The 18390-nt window shown below is 50.4% G+C and overlaps 1 protein-coding gene across 1 annotated transcript; it reads left to right on the forward strand.

Moving 5' to 3' along the window:
- Positions 1–5638: 5638 nt before the first annotated feature.
- SLC6A8 (solute carrier family 6 member 8) lies at positions 5639–14903 on the forward strand. Its single transcript, XM_080910609.1, has 13 exons — positions 5639–6519; positions 8099–8230; positions 9125–9374; positions 9773–9905; positions 11013–11147; positions 11240–11343; positions 11438–11562; positions 12044–12156; positions 12278–12415; positions 12494–12596; positions 12694–12794; positions 12867–13037; positions 13360–14903. The coding sequence occupies exons 1-13, from the start codon at positions 6258–6260 to the stop codon at positions 13498–13500; spliced, it is 1908 nt and encodes a 635-aa protein (XP_080766735.1). The 5' UTR covers positions 5639–6257; the 3' UTR covers positions 13501–14903.
- The last annotated feature ends 3487 nt before the right edge of the window (positions 14904–18390 follow it).

Below are 18390 nucleotides of genomic sequence, written 5' to 3' on the forward strand. Positions count from 1 at the left end.
CATGTCTATTTATGGATAATGTACACAGTGATGACTTTTGCACAAGTCCAGAAACACTACTCCATAGCAATGAGCATTTCCAATGAATGACTCCTTGGAGAAATGGCTCATTCAAAATCCACAGCAGGAAATACATAAGCTGGGCATACAGCCAGAAAGCAAGCAAGTGCTCAAACAGGCATGTACATGCACACAAGTCCATGATACAGAAGTGGGTTGGGAAAAAAGATAAGTGGTATAGCACATGTCTGGCATGCATCAAACCATGGTCTTCCCCCTACAGAGCCAAGAAGCTATTTTTAAAGGTCCTATGTTGGCTCACAACTATCTGTAACTCCAGCTCCAGAGGATCAGATATCCTCTTCTGGTCTCAATCACACAAGTGGTGCACAGACATAACACCCATACATACAAAAATAATAAAACTTAAAAGGGCTCATGATAATTAACATTGGTTGTCAACTTGACGTGATCTAGAATCACTGGAAAAAAACAAGCCTCTGGGCATTCTTATGAGGTATTAACTAGATTAGGTTAATTGATGTTAGAAGCACCAATTTCATGGGCTAGGATCCAATACTGAAAAAGAGAAAAAAGAAAAACAGAGGAAGCATTCATAGATTCAAGACAAGACCAGCCTGGTCTACGTGTCATGTAAAGTTACAGACCAACTAGGGCTATGTAATTAAGACCCCATTTCAAAATTAACAAGTGAGAGCCAGATGTGGCGGCACACTCCTTTAATCACAGTGCAGAGAAGGCAGGAACAGGAAGATCTCTGTGAGTTTGAGGCCAGCCTGGTTTATATAGTAAGTTCTGGGACAGGCAAAGCTATATACAGGCCCTACCTAAAAACTGTAATAAATTATTTATTAACTAATAATATTATTAGTTAATATTATTGACTTTTTCTATCATGTTCACTGTGACTGTGAGGAGTCCTTTGTTTTGATGACTCTGATAGTTCTGAAGGAAGCTGATAGAGGTGGAATGCTAGCTAGGCCAATGTTGACAATGATGACATAATATCAGAGAATAAATAAAACTGCTGTGAAGAAGAATGTAATATAATCACCAGAAAGACTCCTGTCTGTTAAAGTTTGTGCTAACTGTCCATCAAAGGCTACAGATTAAAGGCTTGCTCCCCAGCCTATAGTGCTCTGGATAGGGGTGGAACCCTTAAAAGGTGGGGTTTAGTGAAAGGAAGTTAGGTCACTGTGCTATATCTTTGAAGACAATATTGGGGACCTCTTCTTATGGCTTTCTGGCCAAAATGAGACTGCCATGCTCCCTTACCATGGTGTTCTGCCTCACCACATGACAAACAGCATATTCAAGTGACTTTTGCCTGAAACTCCAAAAATTGTGAACTAAACTAATCCCACCTCTGTAAGTTGCTATGCCAAGATGTTAGTTACAGGAATGGCAAGTGACTGACAGAGTCCCAGGGAGAAAGAAATGATACTTTCCTTGTAAAAAGTGCAGTGTGGAAAGAGAAGGGGTCCCTTTGAAGAGAGAGAATCTGACACATCTCCACCAGACAGCCATTGTCAACATTGGCCTAGCTAGCATTCCACCTCTATCAGCTTCCTTCAGAACTATCAGAGTCATCAAAACAAAGGACTCCTCACAGTCACAGTGAACATGATAGAAAAAGTCAATGTTGTATCCTGGATGGAATCTTGGGACAGCAAAGAGACTTAAAAGAAATGCTGCAGAAAGCTAAATAAACTAGACTATAGTTAACTCACTAAGTGGGATAAGCATAGCATAAGGACTTTTGTGATATGGAAGAGGGATGTGAGAGTGCTCACTACTATCTCAGCCATTTTTTCTGTAAATCTAAAAAGAGTTTAAGCTGCATATAGTGTCCTGCATCTGGAATCCTAGCACTCTAGAGATGAAGACAGGAATATCAAAAGAACAAAATCACCCTCAGCTATACACTGGGTTCAAATCAGCCTGGACTAAATGAGATCTTGTCTCAAAATATTGGAATTTTTTCTCTAAGCCTGAATGTGGTAGCTCACATCTATAATCTCAGCACTCAGGAGGTTCAAGGCCAGCCACTATCCCACCCTGTGCCTCCCAAAAGGAAAAGTAGATCTTCAATAACAAAATGTGGTCTAATATTAAAAATTTATGTCAAAACATAAAACTTTAATCCTTTCAGATTGTCTGTGTGAGTGAGCACAGCTGGTAAACAAGGTAGGCTGTGCTAAGGAGGGGACTTCTGCCTTTCAGCAGTCCCTAGGCTTCTCTGCACCCCAGCTCCATGAATCTTGACCCCACCCCTATTTGTTCACCTTGCCCTACTGGTTTAAGAACTGGGAGTACAAAGCCCTGCCAGGTAGACACCAGCTTTCTGTTTGTTCCCAGCTCATTCTAATTCTAAAGCTTATTGTGCTGAACCCCCAGAAGAGAAGGTGCTCCAACTATGCCTTCAGTTGCCTAGCTTCTTACAGAATCATTGTAGGGGGTGATGACCTCTATTCAGCTTTCTCCCAGTCCATGACTACCTCAGGCCTGGACAGACTCTGGGTTCAACCTTAGTCTTGCTTGATGTTTGTCACCACTGGCCCATGGCAGCCCTCTCCCAGCTTGCTGCCTCCACCCCAGCCTGTTCTCAACTTCTACCCCAACTCCTAGAGGGATGTTCTCTGCACAGTTCAATGCCTTCAAGAGTGCTAGTTTGGAAGAGCCTATGGCTATCAGCTGAGATCCTGGGGAGAGTCCCAGCATGCTCTTCCCTAGCAACTACACTCTCCCTGACACCCCAGCAGGAGCATGCCTTGGAGACAGCCTGCCTAGGATCTGAAAGTCCAATGCCTTTATTTCCCCTAGTGCTCCACATCTCCTAGGAACTGTCCCTACACACACAAACTGTCCCCATCAGTACACACACTTCCACAGGTTGAAACACACCCCACAAGCACAGAGGCTGGTTGACTTTGGTTTTTGTTTTTTAGCTTCTTGGGAATGGCTCATGGGTAGCTAACAGGACAGTCATTTGCAGTGCCTCCTTTAGCGTCCTGACCATCAATTGAAAGTCAGTAAAGAAATGGAACCAATACCATTGCAGGATGCCAATGGGCAGGTGCTATGTCTTAGTTAGGGTTTTACTGCTGTGAACAGACACCATGATCAAGGCAGCTCTTAAAAGCACAGCATTTATTTGGAACTGGCTTACAGGTCCAAAGGTTCAGTCCATTATCATCAAGGCAGGAACATGGCAGTATCCAAGTAGGCATGGTGCAGGAGGAGCTAAGAGTTCTACATCATCTGAAGACTTCTAGCAGAATGCTGACTTCCAGGGAGCTAGGATGAGGGTCATAAAGCCCACACCCACAGTGACACACATACTCCAGCAAGGCCACATCTTCTAATAGTGCTACTCCCTGGGCCAAGCATACACAAACCATAACATGTGACCTAAGCCTGGGGCTAGTCATTAGAGTATGGACAGGTTCAGGCCCTAAGAAGATGAGGTAGTTAAGAAAACTGCTGCAGGAAAGACTGGCTGCAGGGAATCTAGCTAGGGTAACCCACAGACTGGAGGACAGCTGGAAGGTGGTGTCATTACTAGAAAAAGGGATAAGTGGGACTCCATGGAATCAGGTCTTGAGACCTGTCAAACTTATGCACCTGAGATGTAGAGGCCCAGTAATCCTCAAGGTCACATTGGTTATCCGCAATGCCCCTTCATTTCTGCTTCCCAATTGTCTCTACCCTGGAAATCTTCTGAACCCAGAAAAGCAGTGGCAGTCCCAGGTGCCTAAGCATGGGTGGCTGTTACCTTAAAGTACCTTTTTGTGCCTAGGGAAAAAAGATACTCTTTCCTTATGTTCCTGTACCTGGGCTTGGCACATGGCTCTTCACCTCCATCACAGGCCCAGGATGGAGGAATGCCCTTACTCTTGCACTTAGTCTTGACTTCTTGAACTCCAAACCTTCCCAACTTCTCATAGTGCCATCAGCTTACCCACATGTTTCTTGGGCTACTATGTTCTTTGTTTCCCATTCCTGCTCCCTGGACAAGCAGGATCTTAAATTCCCAAGAGTACCCACCCACACCCAGTTCCCACTTTTACAGCCTGATTTTCCTGTTATTGACTGGTCTCTGCCCATACCTGATCCAGATAACTGTTGCAGCAGCTCCTTTTCCTTTGCAGGTCTTTATTCTGCAAAGGTCTTCTGTACCCATTCCTTGGGATCCTCTTCTTTCCTCTCTTAAATGATCCTTTTCCTTGTTCCTTGGTTGGCCCATGTGTGCTATGAGTAACTCCTCTATAGCCTTTGTTTCTCCAGGAGGACTTTGGTCCCAAGCTGGGACAAAGATCACCCAAGATAGGGTTCTTTGATGAGCAAGGAGACTCTACCAGGACATAGGCATGTGACACACACGAACAGACACAGGGGGAGGGGAGGGAGGAGGGATATCATGCTCTTCCTGTTAGCCTGGGTGTAGATGCTGCCCCTCCCTCTTCCCTCACCTATCAGGCTCAATCTGGCTCTGGCTGGAACTGCTTTTCTTTCTAAAGCTGCCGGATGGCTACAGGCTTAGCATGATGGGATGAGCCATCTGGGGACTTTGGTGTCTGATCAGATCAAGGAGTTTGGGATTGAAATGGGCATGCCTCACCTTCCTAGTCCACCCCAGGCTAGTACTGGCTTTGGAAAATTCCCAAGTTGCTTAGCTGCTGATGGAGAGGCCTAGATGTCCCTGAAGTGCAGGCAGGTTACTGAACTTAGAGGGAGGGTCTGTACATCCACTAGGCACCAGGGGGCAGCCTTACCCTATTCTTACCCCAGTATCTATAGATCACACGCCCCTACCCACCCCCACATCAGGCGGACTGACCAGAGTTATCTTGAAATCTCCTTCTCTACCTTGGTGACAAATTGTAACTTTGATCTTAGACCAAGCTAAGCTACCCTTTGCACCCCCCCCCCCGAGACAAACAGAAATTGATCACACCCAGAGCTGACTCCTTGACCCTCGGCCTCTAGGTTGTATCTTTAAGGCCTAAATGTCTTGAGAAGACAAATCAGTGCTTCTGGCAAAGTTCCACAGAACTCCTGGAGGACATCTCCCCACTTCAGGCCAGCGCAGTGACAGCCCTACAGGAGGCAACCGCACAGGGCAATTACTTTGATGCAGGGACCAAGAAACTTGCACCTGGGTATCCAACTCTTCCTAGGTCCTAATTGGGACGTGAAGACAAAATATTAGGCAGGCTGGACGAACCTTGGTGAAGGATGGTCCACCAGGAAACGAGATTGCAGGCTAGAAAGAGTAGAGAGAAGGGAGAAGGACTAAGGATGTCTGGAGGTCAACTAGAGACTCCGTTTTCCTGGTGGTTCAGAAAAACCAGAGGGAACTTTGACCTGACCCGTGTCGGTGATCCGGGAATGAATGGCGGCTGGGACCACTGAAAAGAAAGTGCTGGCCAGCGCCCCAGGTAGCAGCCATCCTGCTCCCCACTGGAGCGGCGTCTCTTCCAGAGGAGGAGGTAGGCGGAGTGACAGGGAGGGCGGGATGGAGGGGGAGGGGGGACCAGCCGGGTCGTGGGGGTGGGGCGACAGTGACATCACCAGGAGTCGGTTCTTAAGCAGCAGCGGGTCGCGCTGGGGAAGAGAGAGACAGTTGGAGTGTCCTGGCGAGTCTCCGAGTCCGCCGCGGCCCGGAGAGCGGCTGTAGCCGCCGCCACCGGGAAGGAGGGGGCTAATCGTGCCCAGGACCACCGGAGCCGCCAGCGCCATCGGAGCTGCGGGCGAGCAGGACAGCCGCTTGGGGCTGGGCCGGGGCCGCGGGCCGCAGGCCCCTTGCTCCGGCCGCCGCTTGCAGACAGTGGGCGTCCGATGCCACCCGCGACGCGCTAGGGTGAGCCTCCGGCAGGGCTAGCAGTCGTTGCTGCAGCCGCCACCGCCGCCCGAGCCGCGGGCAGGAGTCTCGGGAGCCGCCGCCGCCCGGCCAGGCTCCGCCGCCGCCCGCGCGCTCCCGGGCCCCCGACACACATGAGATTCTTCAGGCTCACTTTCAAGTGCTTCGTGGACTGCTTCTGACTGCGCCGCCCCCGCCGTCCCGCACCCCTCCCGCCCGCCCGTCGCCCCGTCCCCCGGCCCGGCCGCCCCCGAGGCCCCCGGGCGGGCCCGCGCTTTCGGGGCCCTCTCTCCAGGTGCCACCGGAGCCCCTTGTCCGCCCGCCACCCTCGAGACGCCGCGACCCCTGGCCTGGCCTCGCGGCCCCAGGGGCCATGGCGAAGAAGAGCGCTGAAAACGGTATCTATAGCGTGTCTGGTGACGAGAAGAAGGGTCCTCTCATCGTGCCCGGGCCTGACGGTGCCCCGGCCAAGGGCGATGGCCCTGCGGGCCTGGGGGCGCCCGGCGGCCGCCTTGCCGTGCCGCCGCGAGAGACTTGGACACGCCAGATGGACTTCATCATGTCGTGCGTGGGCTTCGCCGTGGGCCTCGGTAACGTGTGGCGCTTCCCCTACCTGTGCTACAAGAACGGCGGAGGTGAGTGCCCCTGCCCCTGAGCATCCTGTCTTTTCATCAGAGATCAGTTCCCAACCCCAGCCTGCCACAGGCCCACCAGAGCAGTGGGGCAAAGTCCAGAGGGTAGAGAGGCCCGCCCAAAGTGGGTGGGGGCCGTGGTGCCCCCTGACCAACCAAGCGTTAGGTGACCCAGCACAGCAGCCTCCACCCCCCTCTCCGGTCATGTGCCTGGCAGTGTGGAGGGGAGGCAATCAAGGAGAGCTTCCAGATGAACTGAGGAGCTGCCTCCCAGACTTTCAGTCCAGATTGGGAGTGATTGGCCACTGAGGTGGGAAGGGAAGGCCTGCCCCCAGTGGAGGGGGCTCTAGGAGGTGAGGAGCCCTGGTTGCCCCCATGGGTCAGGCACACAAGTGACACATTGTGTAGACCCCCCCACGTATGCACCTAGGAATACACACACACAATGGGCCACTCTGTCCCTCCCCCACACTCTCCCCTCCCTCTTCTCCCTTCTCTCCTCTCCCCTCCCCTCTGGCCCAGGCTTGGAACACTGGGTGCTTGAGCCAGGCTTGGAAAGTCTGAGGCCTGGCCCGCCTGGCGCCGCCACTGGACAGGCTACATGCATATCCCATGCCCAGTTGCCTAGGCCCAGCTTAGCAACAGTAGTGGGTACCCGCCTGTCCTGGGACTGCAAAGCAGCACTGGATTTCTGGAGAGCTGAAGCAGCTCGGTGATGGGTGGGAAACTGAGTCCCAGAGTGGGGCCCCTGTCCAAGGTCACACATAGGTAGGATGCTGGGAGCAGTGAACTGCAGTTAACTCTGTCTCTGAGTAGCAGAGAGAGCTAGCTGATCATGTGCAGATAGGGGTCCTAGAGAGCAGAGAGGAGTAGGTCAGAACTGCTGCTCAGCTCTCCCCTCCTTCCTACCACTCCACATAATCACTGGAATACTGCCTCAGCCCCTTTCCTTGATGTGTCTCTCTTTGTTCTATACCAATACCCCCATAAGCAGAGAATTGCCACCTACCCAGCTTCCTCCTGGGACTTGCATGATTACAAAGTGCAGGGTAGTTTGGACTCACTGCCTTTGGACAACCCCCAAGCCTGAACACCCAGCCTCGCACACATGAACATATACCATAGCCATTCCTTCCTATTCTGCTGTCTGCCAGAAAGAACTGTGGCACAAGAGTTGGCCTATATGCATAAGCCTGTGTGCTTTCAGTGTCTGCTAGGTCACCCTAGATGTCTACAGGCTCAGACCTCAGTGAGCTAAGGGCTCCCCATGGTACAGGGAACACACTGGCTAGACACTGCTGATGTGCCTCCTTTCAACAGACCTAGAGCTCATCTCCTGAGATTGTTCACCTTGAGCCTCTGAGTCAGTGGCCACCCCTGCGCTGATTCACTCAGTGGAAAGTCATGGGACTGGGGTGCAAGCTGAAGCTGGGGCTCTGTCTGTCTGGGCCTTCTAGGACTTCTGAAGTCTGTGCTGGTGTGAAGCCTGGACAGCTTGGCTGATGTGTTTGGGTTAAGGCTCCTCCTGCTGCAGGAGGCAATTTGGACACATCCTGAGCCCACTCCATGTTTCCTCCTCCAGGTGTGTTCCTTATTCCCTATGTCCTGATTGCCCTGGTTGGAGGAATTCCCATTTTCTTCCTGGAAATCTCACTGGGCCAGTTCATGAAGGCCGGCAGCATCAATGTCTGGAACATCTGTCCCCTATTCAAAGGTGAGCTGCCCTGGACCAACTCTCAGTTCTCCATTTTTCAGACTACTGGGATGAGGGCCAGGGAACACAATATGGCTGTGACCCACTTGAAGAAGTCTTTTGATTCTTCAATGAACACTAGACTTGAGGGCTAGGTAATACCCCTCTGAGCTTAGGAGAGAGTCTGCAAGATACTGGATCACACAATTAATTTGAAGAGTCAGAAATTAGGGAGCAGGCTTGTTTTAAAAAGGAAAAGAATGGAGCAGAAACAGCTAAGCTTAGGGACAGAACCTGTTGGACACACTTGACTCACCTCAGAGGTCCTACTTACTGTCCTTGAAGAAGCTGGGCATACAGGGGTGAAGCAATTTGCCAAGGTTGCCTTCTGAAGGGGTATTTTCCACACTTCCTCAGGTTACTAGAAAGTTCTCCCAGCAGATGTATAATGGAGACTACTGGGTAACATGGGGTGGAGGCTGGCCTTCTGTGACTGCAGGGTGGTACTGGAACATGGGAAGGGGCAAGCATTTGAAACTGGATAGTCAACAAGATGTAGTAACGATCTAGGTAGGAGAGCTGCCTTTAGCTCTGGGCTAGGTGGAGGAGCTGAAGCACAGAGATAGTGGAGGAACATGGCAAATCTTAACTAGAGACAGACAGACAGGAAAGGTAGCCTAGAGTTGGGACACACAATTTTCAAGCCTAGAGTTGGGCTTGAAAAGCTTGGAGAAACAAACCTCTGGCTGGATGAAAAGAAGGAGAAGATACAGGGAGGGATGGAGGCATACAGGGAACAAGCTGTCAGGAACTTGGCAGGGATCAATGCCAGCTGTGGAAGGGGAGATAATGGAGGTGGTAGGAAATGACCACAAAGGAGCCCAGAAGGAGCAAAAGCTACTCACTCATCCTCAGGTCTGGGCTATGCCTCCATGGTGATTGTCTTCTACTGCAACACTTACTACATCATGGTGCTGGCCTGGGGCTTCTATTACCTGGTCAAGTCCTTTACTACCACTTTGCCGTGGGCTACGTGTGGCCACACCTGGAACACTCCTGACTGTGTGGAGATCTTTCGCCATGAAGACTGTGCCAATGCCAGCCTGGCCAACCTCACATGTGACCAGCTTGCTGACCGCCGGTCCCCTGTCATCGAGTTCTGGGAGTGAGTCAGGTGCCTGTGGGCCAAGCCCATCCTCTCTCATCCCTTGGGCTCTCCATATGTGGTCAAGCCCTAGGTGCACATGGCCAGAGATTCGAAACAAACCACTCCTGGGTTTTGTCTGTCCTCATCCTCCAGGAGTACCTAGGCCAGTCTTGGGGCTTGAATAGCAACATGACATTTGCTATTGTCTTGTCATGTTGATCTCATTATGGAGCTGAAACTACATATTTGTAGGTTGGGGTGAGGATGATGACCCAGGGTAGTCCTCCAGACACCTGATGGTAGGGCCTGGGCCAGGGCTGTGATGAGGGAGGACCTGCCAACTCCAAAGCAAATCCCAGTCACTGTGCCCTTTGTTGACATGGCCCTCAGGTGCCTTCCTTTCTTCTCTACCCTAGGAACAAAGTCTTGAGGCTCTCCACGGGGTTGGAGGTTCCAGGAGCCCTCAACTGGGAGGTGACCCTGTGCCTGCTGGCCTGCTGGGTGCTGGTCTACTTCTGTGTGTGGAAGGGGGTCAAGTCAACGGGAAAGGTATAAGTGGAGGCATGCAGGGTGGGGCAGCATTGCCTGGGAGGTGTACTTGTCTGCAAGGAACACAAATGACAATAGGAGGTGACTAGACTGAGGCTCAAACTTACAGAGGAGACAGGTTCTTAAACTCATACCTTTTCCCTCACCTGTTGGTGAGCATTCTTTCTCAATCTTCACCTCCAGGGACCTTCAGCCCTGAGAGTGAGATGTCCAGACAGTTACTACCCTTTCCCATCTGGGTTGGCCCTTTCCATTTCCTTCCTCTTCTACTGCCTCTCTCCTTCTGTTTCTTCCTACTCCTTGCCTAGATGCCTAAGTTGATTTTGTCACTCTGGGTGGACCTGATGTATGGAGGCTTTCACCTCTGTGATCCTCAGGCTCCCAAGGAAGACTCCTTCAGAGGTTTCCTCAGGTTACAGAGATAGATGAACCAACAAATTAAAATTGCTAATCCAGGGATATAGTCAGGTTCCTAGAGGTTCAAGCTCGCAGTGCATCAAGATTCCTTCACTGCAGGGTCCTCAAATGCTGAGTGTCTCCCTCCCTCCCTCCCTCTTTAGCAATAACACCAAGCTGCAAACCCAACTCTGTCTTTCTCTTGCCCAGCAGCCTACCAAGAATGACCTGGAGTTTGGGACCACAGGGCTCTGAGGGATATGTATTTATTATAATCCATGAAACATTGCTACGGGTTTTCTGTGCCCATACTTCCCATACCTTTCTGCCCCCATATAGGCATGCCCCATAGGAACAAACCCTGTGGACTGCTCTCCTTCATTAGACAGTAGATACACTTCAGGACCCTCACCTTGGAATGCTATGGCCCTATTTCTTCCCTCCTTTTACAGCTAACTAGAGCCTGCTATGAGGCTGCCTGGGCCCCATCATGGCTCCTAGCTTTCCTGGGGTAGACCCTCACTCAGGAATAGAATGAGTGCTACTGGCTTTCTTAATCCAAATTCTGAGCATGACTGCAATTTGGGGAGATGACTGTTGCCCATGTTATCAGCTCACAGTAGCACTGGAAACCAGCCACCAAGTTTAGGCAGGAGGCATCTTAAGGGGGAACAGGGATCCAGAGCCTCTCTGAGCACCCTGGCCCCCCAGATCGTGTACTTCACTGCTACATTCCCCTACGTGGTCCTCGTTGTGCTGCTGGTGCGAGGGGTGCTGCTGCCTGGAGCGCTGGATGGTATCATCTACTATCTCAAGCCTGACTGGTCAAAGCTAGGGTCCCCTCAGGTGAGGAAAGGTAGTTTGTGGCAACAGGGTTGGGAGATGCCACCTGTTGAGCAGGGTCCCTAGTGACTCTTCTCTTGACCCATCCCTTCCAGGTATGGATAGATGCTGGGACCCAGATTTTCTTCTCTTATGCCATCGGCCTGGGGGCCCTCACAGCCCTAGGCAGCTACAATCGCTTCAACAACAACTGCTACAAGTAGGCACCCGCCCCTGCCCTGCCTGCCCTGCCTTGCCCTGCCCTGGAGTAGTGAAACTGCTTAAACCAGAATATTCTGCCCCTCCACCCTCAGGGACGCCATCATCCTGGCACTCATCAACAGCGGGACCAGCTTCTTTGCTGGCTTTGTGGTCTTCTCCATCCTGGGCTTCATGGCCACAGAGCAGGGTGTGCATATCTCCAAGGTAGCAGAATCAGGTGAGCTACCTGACCTCAGCCAACCTCCAGAGCAGCAGAACTACTCTGACACATACACAAGCATTCTGACACGTGACAGATGAGTTCAGCTAACTCTGTGCAGCTGAGATGCATGACTCTATGCAGCAGGCAATTCTCTGGAGCTGGGGACCCTCTGTCACCCACCCCCAGGACTGCAGGGTGTATCCTCATGTTCATTGAGTGCTACAGAACAACCAGCAACTGCAATGGCTGCTGGAGCCCAGGGAGAGTAGTGTGAGTCAGGAGTCCTGCTAATACAGGGTGGGGCTGCCAGGGACCACAGCCTTTTAGAACTCTAGTGTGAGATGCCTGTAAGATCTTGATGGGCTTAGCTAGGCTGAGGCACAAATAGTCCTCAGATTTTTATTATTTTATCATCTGGGGGATGTGTGTGACCTTAAGCATTACGGTACTCAGAATGGTGCTGAGGACCAGTCTCACCCTGCATCTTTGCACTCAGGGCCTGGTCTAGCCTTCATTGCCTACCCACGGGCTGTCACACTGATGCCCGTGGCCCCGCTCTGGGCTGCCTTGTTCTTCTTCATGCTGCTGCTGCTCGGTCTGGACAGCCAGGTTTGCAGGAGCTCTAGGGCAGGAATGGGGTAGGGGCTGGTGGTGGTCAGGGGACTTGGCACATTGGGCAAGTGGTGCATGGGGACATGGAACACCTGTGCCTGAGATGCCTTGGTCACAGTTTGTAGGTGTGGAGGGCTTCATCACCGGGCTCCTGGATCTCCTCCCGGCCTCCTACTACTTCCGTTTCCAAAGGGAGATCTCCGTGGCCCTCTGCTGTGCCCTCTGCTTTGTTATTGATCTCTCCATGGTGACTGATGTGAGTGGGGGTAAGGTGGGTTACTGACAGTTTTCAGCCATGGGCCATCATTATCCCTGACCTGACTCTGTTCCTCAGGGCGGGATGTACGTCTTCCAGCTGTTTGACTACTACTCAGCTAGTGGCACTACCCTGCTCTGGCAAGCCTTTTGGGAGTGTGTGGTGGTGGCTTGGGTTTATGGTAGGTCAAAATGAAAGGTTGGGTTAGAAATTATGGGGTGGAATAGGAACGAATGGTCTCCAACTCTAGCCTTCCTGTCCACCTCATCCTGTTCCAGGAGCTGACCGATTCATGGATGACATTGCCTGTATGATTGGGTACCGACCTTGCCCCTGGATGAAATGGTGCTGGTCCTTCTTCACCCCACTGGTCTGCATGGTAAGGCTGGGGAAGTGAGCAAGTGGTGTGGTGTAGTGGGGCACCAGTGACTGCAGGCATCTGTGTCCACAGGGCATCTTCATCTTCAACGTTGTGTACTACGAGCCACTGGTCTACAACAATACCTACGTGTACCCATGGTGGGGTGAAGCTATGGGCTGGGCCTTTGCACTCTCTTCTATGCTCTGTGTGCCCCTCCACCTCCTGGGCTGTCTCCTCAGGGCAAAAGGAACCATGGCAGAGGTAAGGTTCCTACCTAATTCTTTCCTCAAAGGAACAGACTATCGCTCAGAAGCATGGCCAGCTCACATTGGAGGGGGTAATAGATGGAAGGAAAGCTAACCCATTTTTGCTTCATGTGGCAGCAAGGAAGCAAGAACCACCACTTACTTCCTTGACTCCACACAAGGACCACTTAACCCTGCTTCCCATTACAGGGAGCAGAGCCTAAAAAGGGTGCCCTAAGGGAAGCACACCTGCCTTGGGGGCAGATAGTAGGAGCTAGAAAGGTAGAAGCAGTTGCATGTGACCCATGGGAAGTTCAGCATACCCTCCTCTCTGACAGCGATGGCAGCACCTGACCGAACCTATCTGGGGCCTCCATCACTTGGAATACAGAGCTCAGGATGCAGATGTCAGGGGCCTGACCACCCTGACGCCCGTGTCTGAGAGCAGCAAGGTCGTGGTGGTGGAGAGTGTCATGTGACAGTCACCCCCAGCTCACATCACCAGCTCATCCTTTTGGTAGCCATAGCAGCCCCAGCTTTAGCCCCCACTCATCCCTCTGGGGGCTTGCCTTTCCTTAACAGTTTGGGGGTCTGCCTGCGGGGAGGGGAGGAAGCACCATGAGTGCTAACAAAAACAACCTTTTCCATTTTTAATAAAACACCAAAAATATCACAACCCACCAAAAATAGACGCCTCTCCTCCCCACCCCACAATCACGCTGGTATTTGCGTTGCTTCCAGGCCCCACCTCCTCTCCTTCTTCCCAATGCCCAGAACCCATCTCCTAGCCTTGCCAAGCCCACCTGCCTGCCTCCCAAGCTCTGCTCTATAACACACCTTTTCCCTAGAAATAACAGTGGCAGCTTGGGGAACAGGAGAGGAGGGAAAATAGGTAGGACAGGAGGGGAGGCAAGAGGGACAGTGGAACCAAGGTGAATATTTCAGCTGAATTAGACCCTTCCCACCCCTATTCTAGAAGCTAGAGAGCCAGTCAGCAATGGAACCTTGTGTTCCTGCGCCAATTGCCACCAATATTAATTGTGTGAGCTTGGGTCTGAGTGCATGTCTGTCTCTGTCTCTCTCTCTCTCTGTGTGTGTGTGTGTATGTGTGTGAGTATATGTCTGTAGATCTCTAATCTCTTAGTGAAGGTGAATACCAGAAGTAAACAGAGCCTCTGGGCAAAGGAGGCTTATATTTTGCACATTTTATAAAAAAAAAAAAAACTTGAGAGTGAGACTTCTGCTTGTATATTTCTAAAAAGCCCCCACCATCCCCACATTTCCACTCCTTTTCTTCACAGCTCCACCTTCTCTGATCCTAGCCAAGGAGTGTGAATTTATAGACTTAATTTTCATAGGCAAAACAAAAGCTTCAGGCTGTTGAGTATGTGAGTCTGTTTGTATGGATGTTCTGTACAGTCTCCAACCAGAGACTGGAGTGGGAAAGTGGGAGCCTCAATGGTGTCCCCACACCGTTCCTTTGCCTCTACATCTGTGGAGTGGAAGGCTGTAACATTGTCCCAGGGAATCTAGGTCTACTCACCTGACATGCTCAGACTTGCCTACACCCAGCTCCCTGGGCTGGGCATGATTGCAGGGATTTCCCATGGACACAACCCAGGGAAGGGATCCTGGGCATAGCTCCCACCTCCAAGCTAAAAGCTGATACTTTCGACATCTCAAGTCTTCCGTGTAGCAGCTTAAACCCATATCTGTGTCCCATCAAGCCTAAAACAGCCAAGTAGCCCTTAGAAAGGCTTCCTTCACAGAGCTGGACTAAACCAGGGAGGTGGGGCTGGGTAAGGGTGCAAGCCTTTGGGGACGTTCTTACTGTGCTAAAAAAGCCACTGCAAACATAGCAATAAAAACACTTCATTTTCCAGTTGGCTCCTGTTTCTGCTTCTCTGGAAGACGAATGAGGTGGGAATGCAGGTGTGGGAACCTTTCTCCTGCTCCAGCCTTGTATTCACTAAAGCCCATTCTGAGGGATTCTACACCTAGTACAATGTCATAAACTGGAAATAGAACAGGGAAGGAAGCCTCAATCCACTAGACTGAAGAGCATGGGGTGACAGTAAGTTCAGCAGGAACAAATGCAGCAGAAAAAGGCTGTAGCCAATGAGTTATTCCAAGAATTTTTCTAAACCAAGCATGGTGGCTCATGCCTATAAGCCCCAAACTTGAGATTCTGAGGCAGGGGGACCAAGAGAAGTATGTTTCTGAGCAAGTGGCCTTCTAAGATCTAAAAGTAGAGGGCACACTAGGATCACAGATAGTAAGAGGTAAGCTGAAGCAATGATTCAGGTAGGCATCAGAATCTGGACTTGTTTGGTGGCACTGAAGCTAGGTGGCAGAGGTTCTTTGGATTGGGGTCTTTCCTGGCAAGGCCAGAAGGGGCTGTGAATGACTACATGATGCAGGATTGAGGAATCAAGATAAACACTAGAGATTTGGCTTGAGCCACAGGAAGAACGGTGTTGCCAGGTCCTGTGATGGGGACAATTGGAGTTGGCTTTGGGCATGTCATCTGGGAAATGTCATCCAAGTAGAGATCTCTGGTTGGCAAATGGACACAGTACTTTGCAGTTCTACAAAGTCTGGCCTGGAGCTAAAACTTCTGAAGTACTTACCACATGAGTCCTGAGTCTGGAAGAGCTGGGGGTGGTGCTTTAGTGGGCACATAATACATCCTGGGCCCTAACTGGCCTTCAAGGGTCAAAGGTGATGGTGCTCTATGTATAGTTCACTGTGTGGCAGAGATTATGGGGACTCAGACAAGAGTGGTCTTGTGCAACTCTTATTAAAAGCCTCATCTTAAAAAATAGGAATTCAAACAGTCAGCTAGGCCAGGTTGCATCGGCCTGTCAAACTAGCTATTCAGGTGGCTGAAGCAGGAGGATCAAAAGTTCAAGGCTCTCTTACTAGCTGAAGATATGGTCAATGACAGCACATACAAAGCTCTCGGTTTAATTCCCAACATTGCTAAAGCTGGGGAGTGGGTGGAGTTAGCTGAGCCTGTCCATCCCAATGATTTGGGGGGCTATGGCACGGGGGAATTGCATAATCAGTTTTCCTGGGCTACCGGGCAAGTTTAAAACCATCCTGGACAACCTATGAAGATTGTTTCAAAACACATAAAGAGCAGGAGATACAGCTCAAAAATAAAACACTTGCCTAGCATGTGGAACACCCTGGACTCAATGCTAAATGGAGAAAGGGAGAGACCCAAATATGTACACAAATGGATGAACAAAGTATTGTTTATTCATAGGATGCAATTTTACTTAGCCTGAAAAAGGAAATTGATATATGCTGTATGGATGGTCCTGAAGGACATGATTGGAAAAATGAGCTACTTCTGAAAGAACATATGATTCTACTCACAAGAAACTTCTAGGGCAGTCAAATCTAGACCGAGTCGAATGATGAGGCTTAACCCCAGACCAGGGGCTGGGGTTTAGGGAACATGGTATCAAGTTCTACATGAGTAAAAACTTAATGGCATCAAAACTATGTGCTTAAAAATGGTAAAGATGTTTTAAGATGTTACAAGTATTTATGTTTTACCACAATATAAAAAGGTGATAGAGGACAGGTCTTGGAAAGGTGGGACCTAGTGCGCACAGGGCAGCCTCTGATGAGTAGATGGCGCCACAGGAGGGATGGTAACCAGACAACCCTAGTTCTGTTCTGTACAAAGTGGTTCTGTTCCATGAAGAACAGGAAGCAGTCATTGCCTGGTGCAGACTATAGCCTTCCTGCCCTCTTCTCAGCACTGGCCTTCAGTTTGTCTTCCTTTATGGGCCTCTGCTCTTGCTCAGAGTGCCGCTCCCAAACACTCATTTGCTTTTAACCCTCAATCTCAGCATGTTATCTTTAGCTGCAGATCTTCCTAAGGTTTACTAGAACACCCCCTGGCCTCACACCAACTAACTCCACCCAAGAGAAAGGAGCTCACAGCCTCAGGCTCTGTTCAGAATGAAAGCTCTCACCTCTCCTTCTCAGCAACCTGCCAACTTCAGAGGCAGAAAATGGTGACATCATAGAAGGCAACTTCACAGAGCTATGCTATTAAACTGGGTGCTACAACAATAGATTTCCTATTTACTCAGGAAACATGTTCCTATATAAAGGTTTAAGAAACTGAGATCAAAACATCCCAGTAGATTGAGAAAGTGTAATGGTAAACCATCAGGCAGGATGCCCCAGAAGCTGGGCCAAAGAGGGTAGTAGCCAGGGTCAGAGTGGAAAGGCAGGAGAGTTGATCTGGACTTTAGCCTTCCAAAGCACAGACAAGCGAGCTCAGGAAAACCCAAAGAGGTCCAGAACACTTCCTGAAAAAATAGACTAGTCCTAAGCCTTGGCATAGCAAACAGAGGGTGTTACCCAAATGTTCCTGTCCCCATGGGCACCACCACCTCTATCCTGCTGGGAAGGGGGTAGACTCCTCATAGGGCAGCCATGCTTTCAGGATGGGGAAGAATGACAGAATGCTTGAGAAGGCAGCTGCTTGGCCTAGTGTCATACAGGTCAGACAGGAGTAGGAACATAGTTAGCTATCAACATCTTCAGGAATAACTCCAATTCCAAAAGATACTTCTAACCTGCTCCCATAATTCCTCCTCCCAGTCTTCACAGACAGTAGGCATAGCGCACATCCTTCAAGGAAAGGCTGAGGGAGGAGGGTAGGGTGGGGGTGATAAGTACCTGATCAGGGATAGATCCTTTCTTGTGCCCTGCTAGAAAGGAATCTAGCTACAAGCTGATCTAAGGAAGCAAGCAGAGAGGTCATGGGAACTGTCAGCAAAGTAAGCCAAAGTGTAGAGGCAAAACCATATCTAGTAACTCTTCAGGGCTGGTGGGTAGTAAAGACCCAAGCACTATGCAGTTCTTTCTCTACTGCCTTGAAGCCCCTCTCCACTGCCTTGTTCTGCAGTAGCAAGCTCTAGGTCACTGCCAAGGGCAGTCTCCTTTCCCAGTCAGCATTAGTCAGAGGTCATGCTGTAAATCTTCAGGAGGAGGTTGGGCAGGGAGTGACTGGTGGCACTCTGCCACATTCTATCTGTCCTGAATGTGATGAATAAGAACTCAGAGAAGGCACCAGGAAGTCCTGCTGTTTTACTGAGCTTCCCAGACAGTTGCCAACTCCCAGGGAGACTGACAAGACAGACACTCCCCAAGAACCATAAAGTAAAGTTGTCCTGACTGAAAGGGGAAGGTAGGGTGGAGGCAGAGAGCAGGAGTTTTGAGTCCAAGTGTGAGTCTAGTCTTCAGGGGGTAAGAACAAGGAAAGGAAAAGTGTCACACGGAACCTCTGCAGCCTTCCTGGACACTCTTTGAGAGAGGAGCAGCAGAATCATCCCCAAAGC

This window comes from Micromys minutus (assembly GCF_963924665.1).
Source record: "Micromys minutus genome assembly, chromosome: X".
Classification (NCBI taxonomy): domain Eukaryota; kingdom Metazoa; phylum Chordata; class Mammalia; order Rodentia; family Muridae; genus Micromys; species Micromys minutus.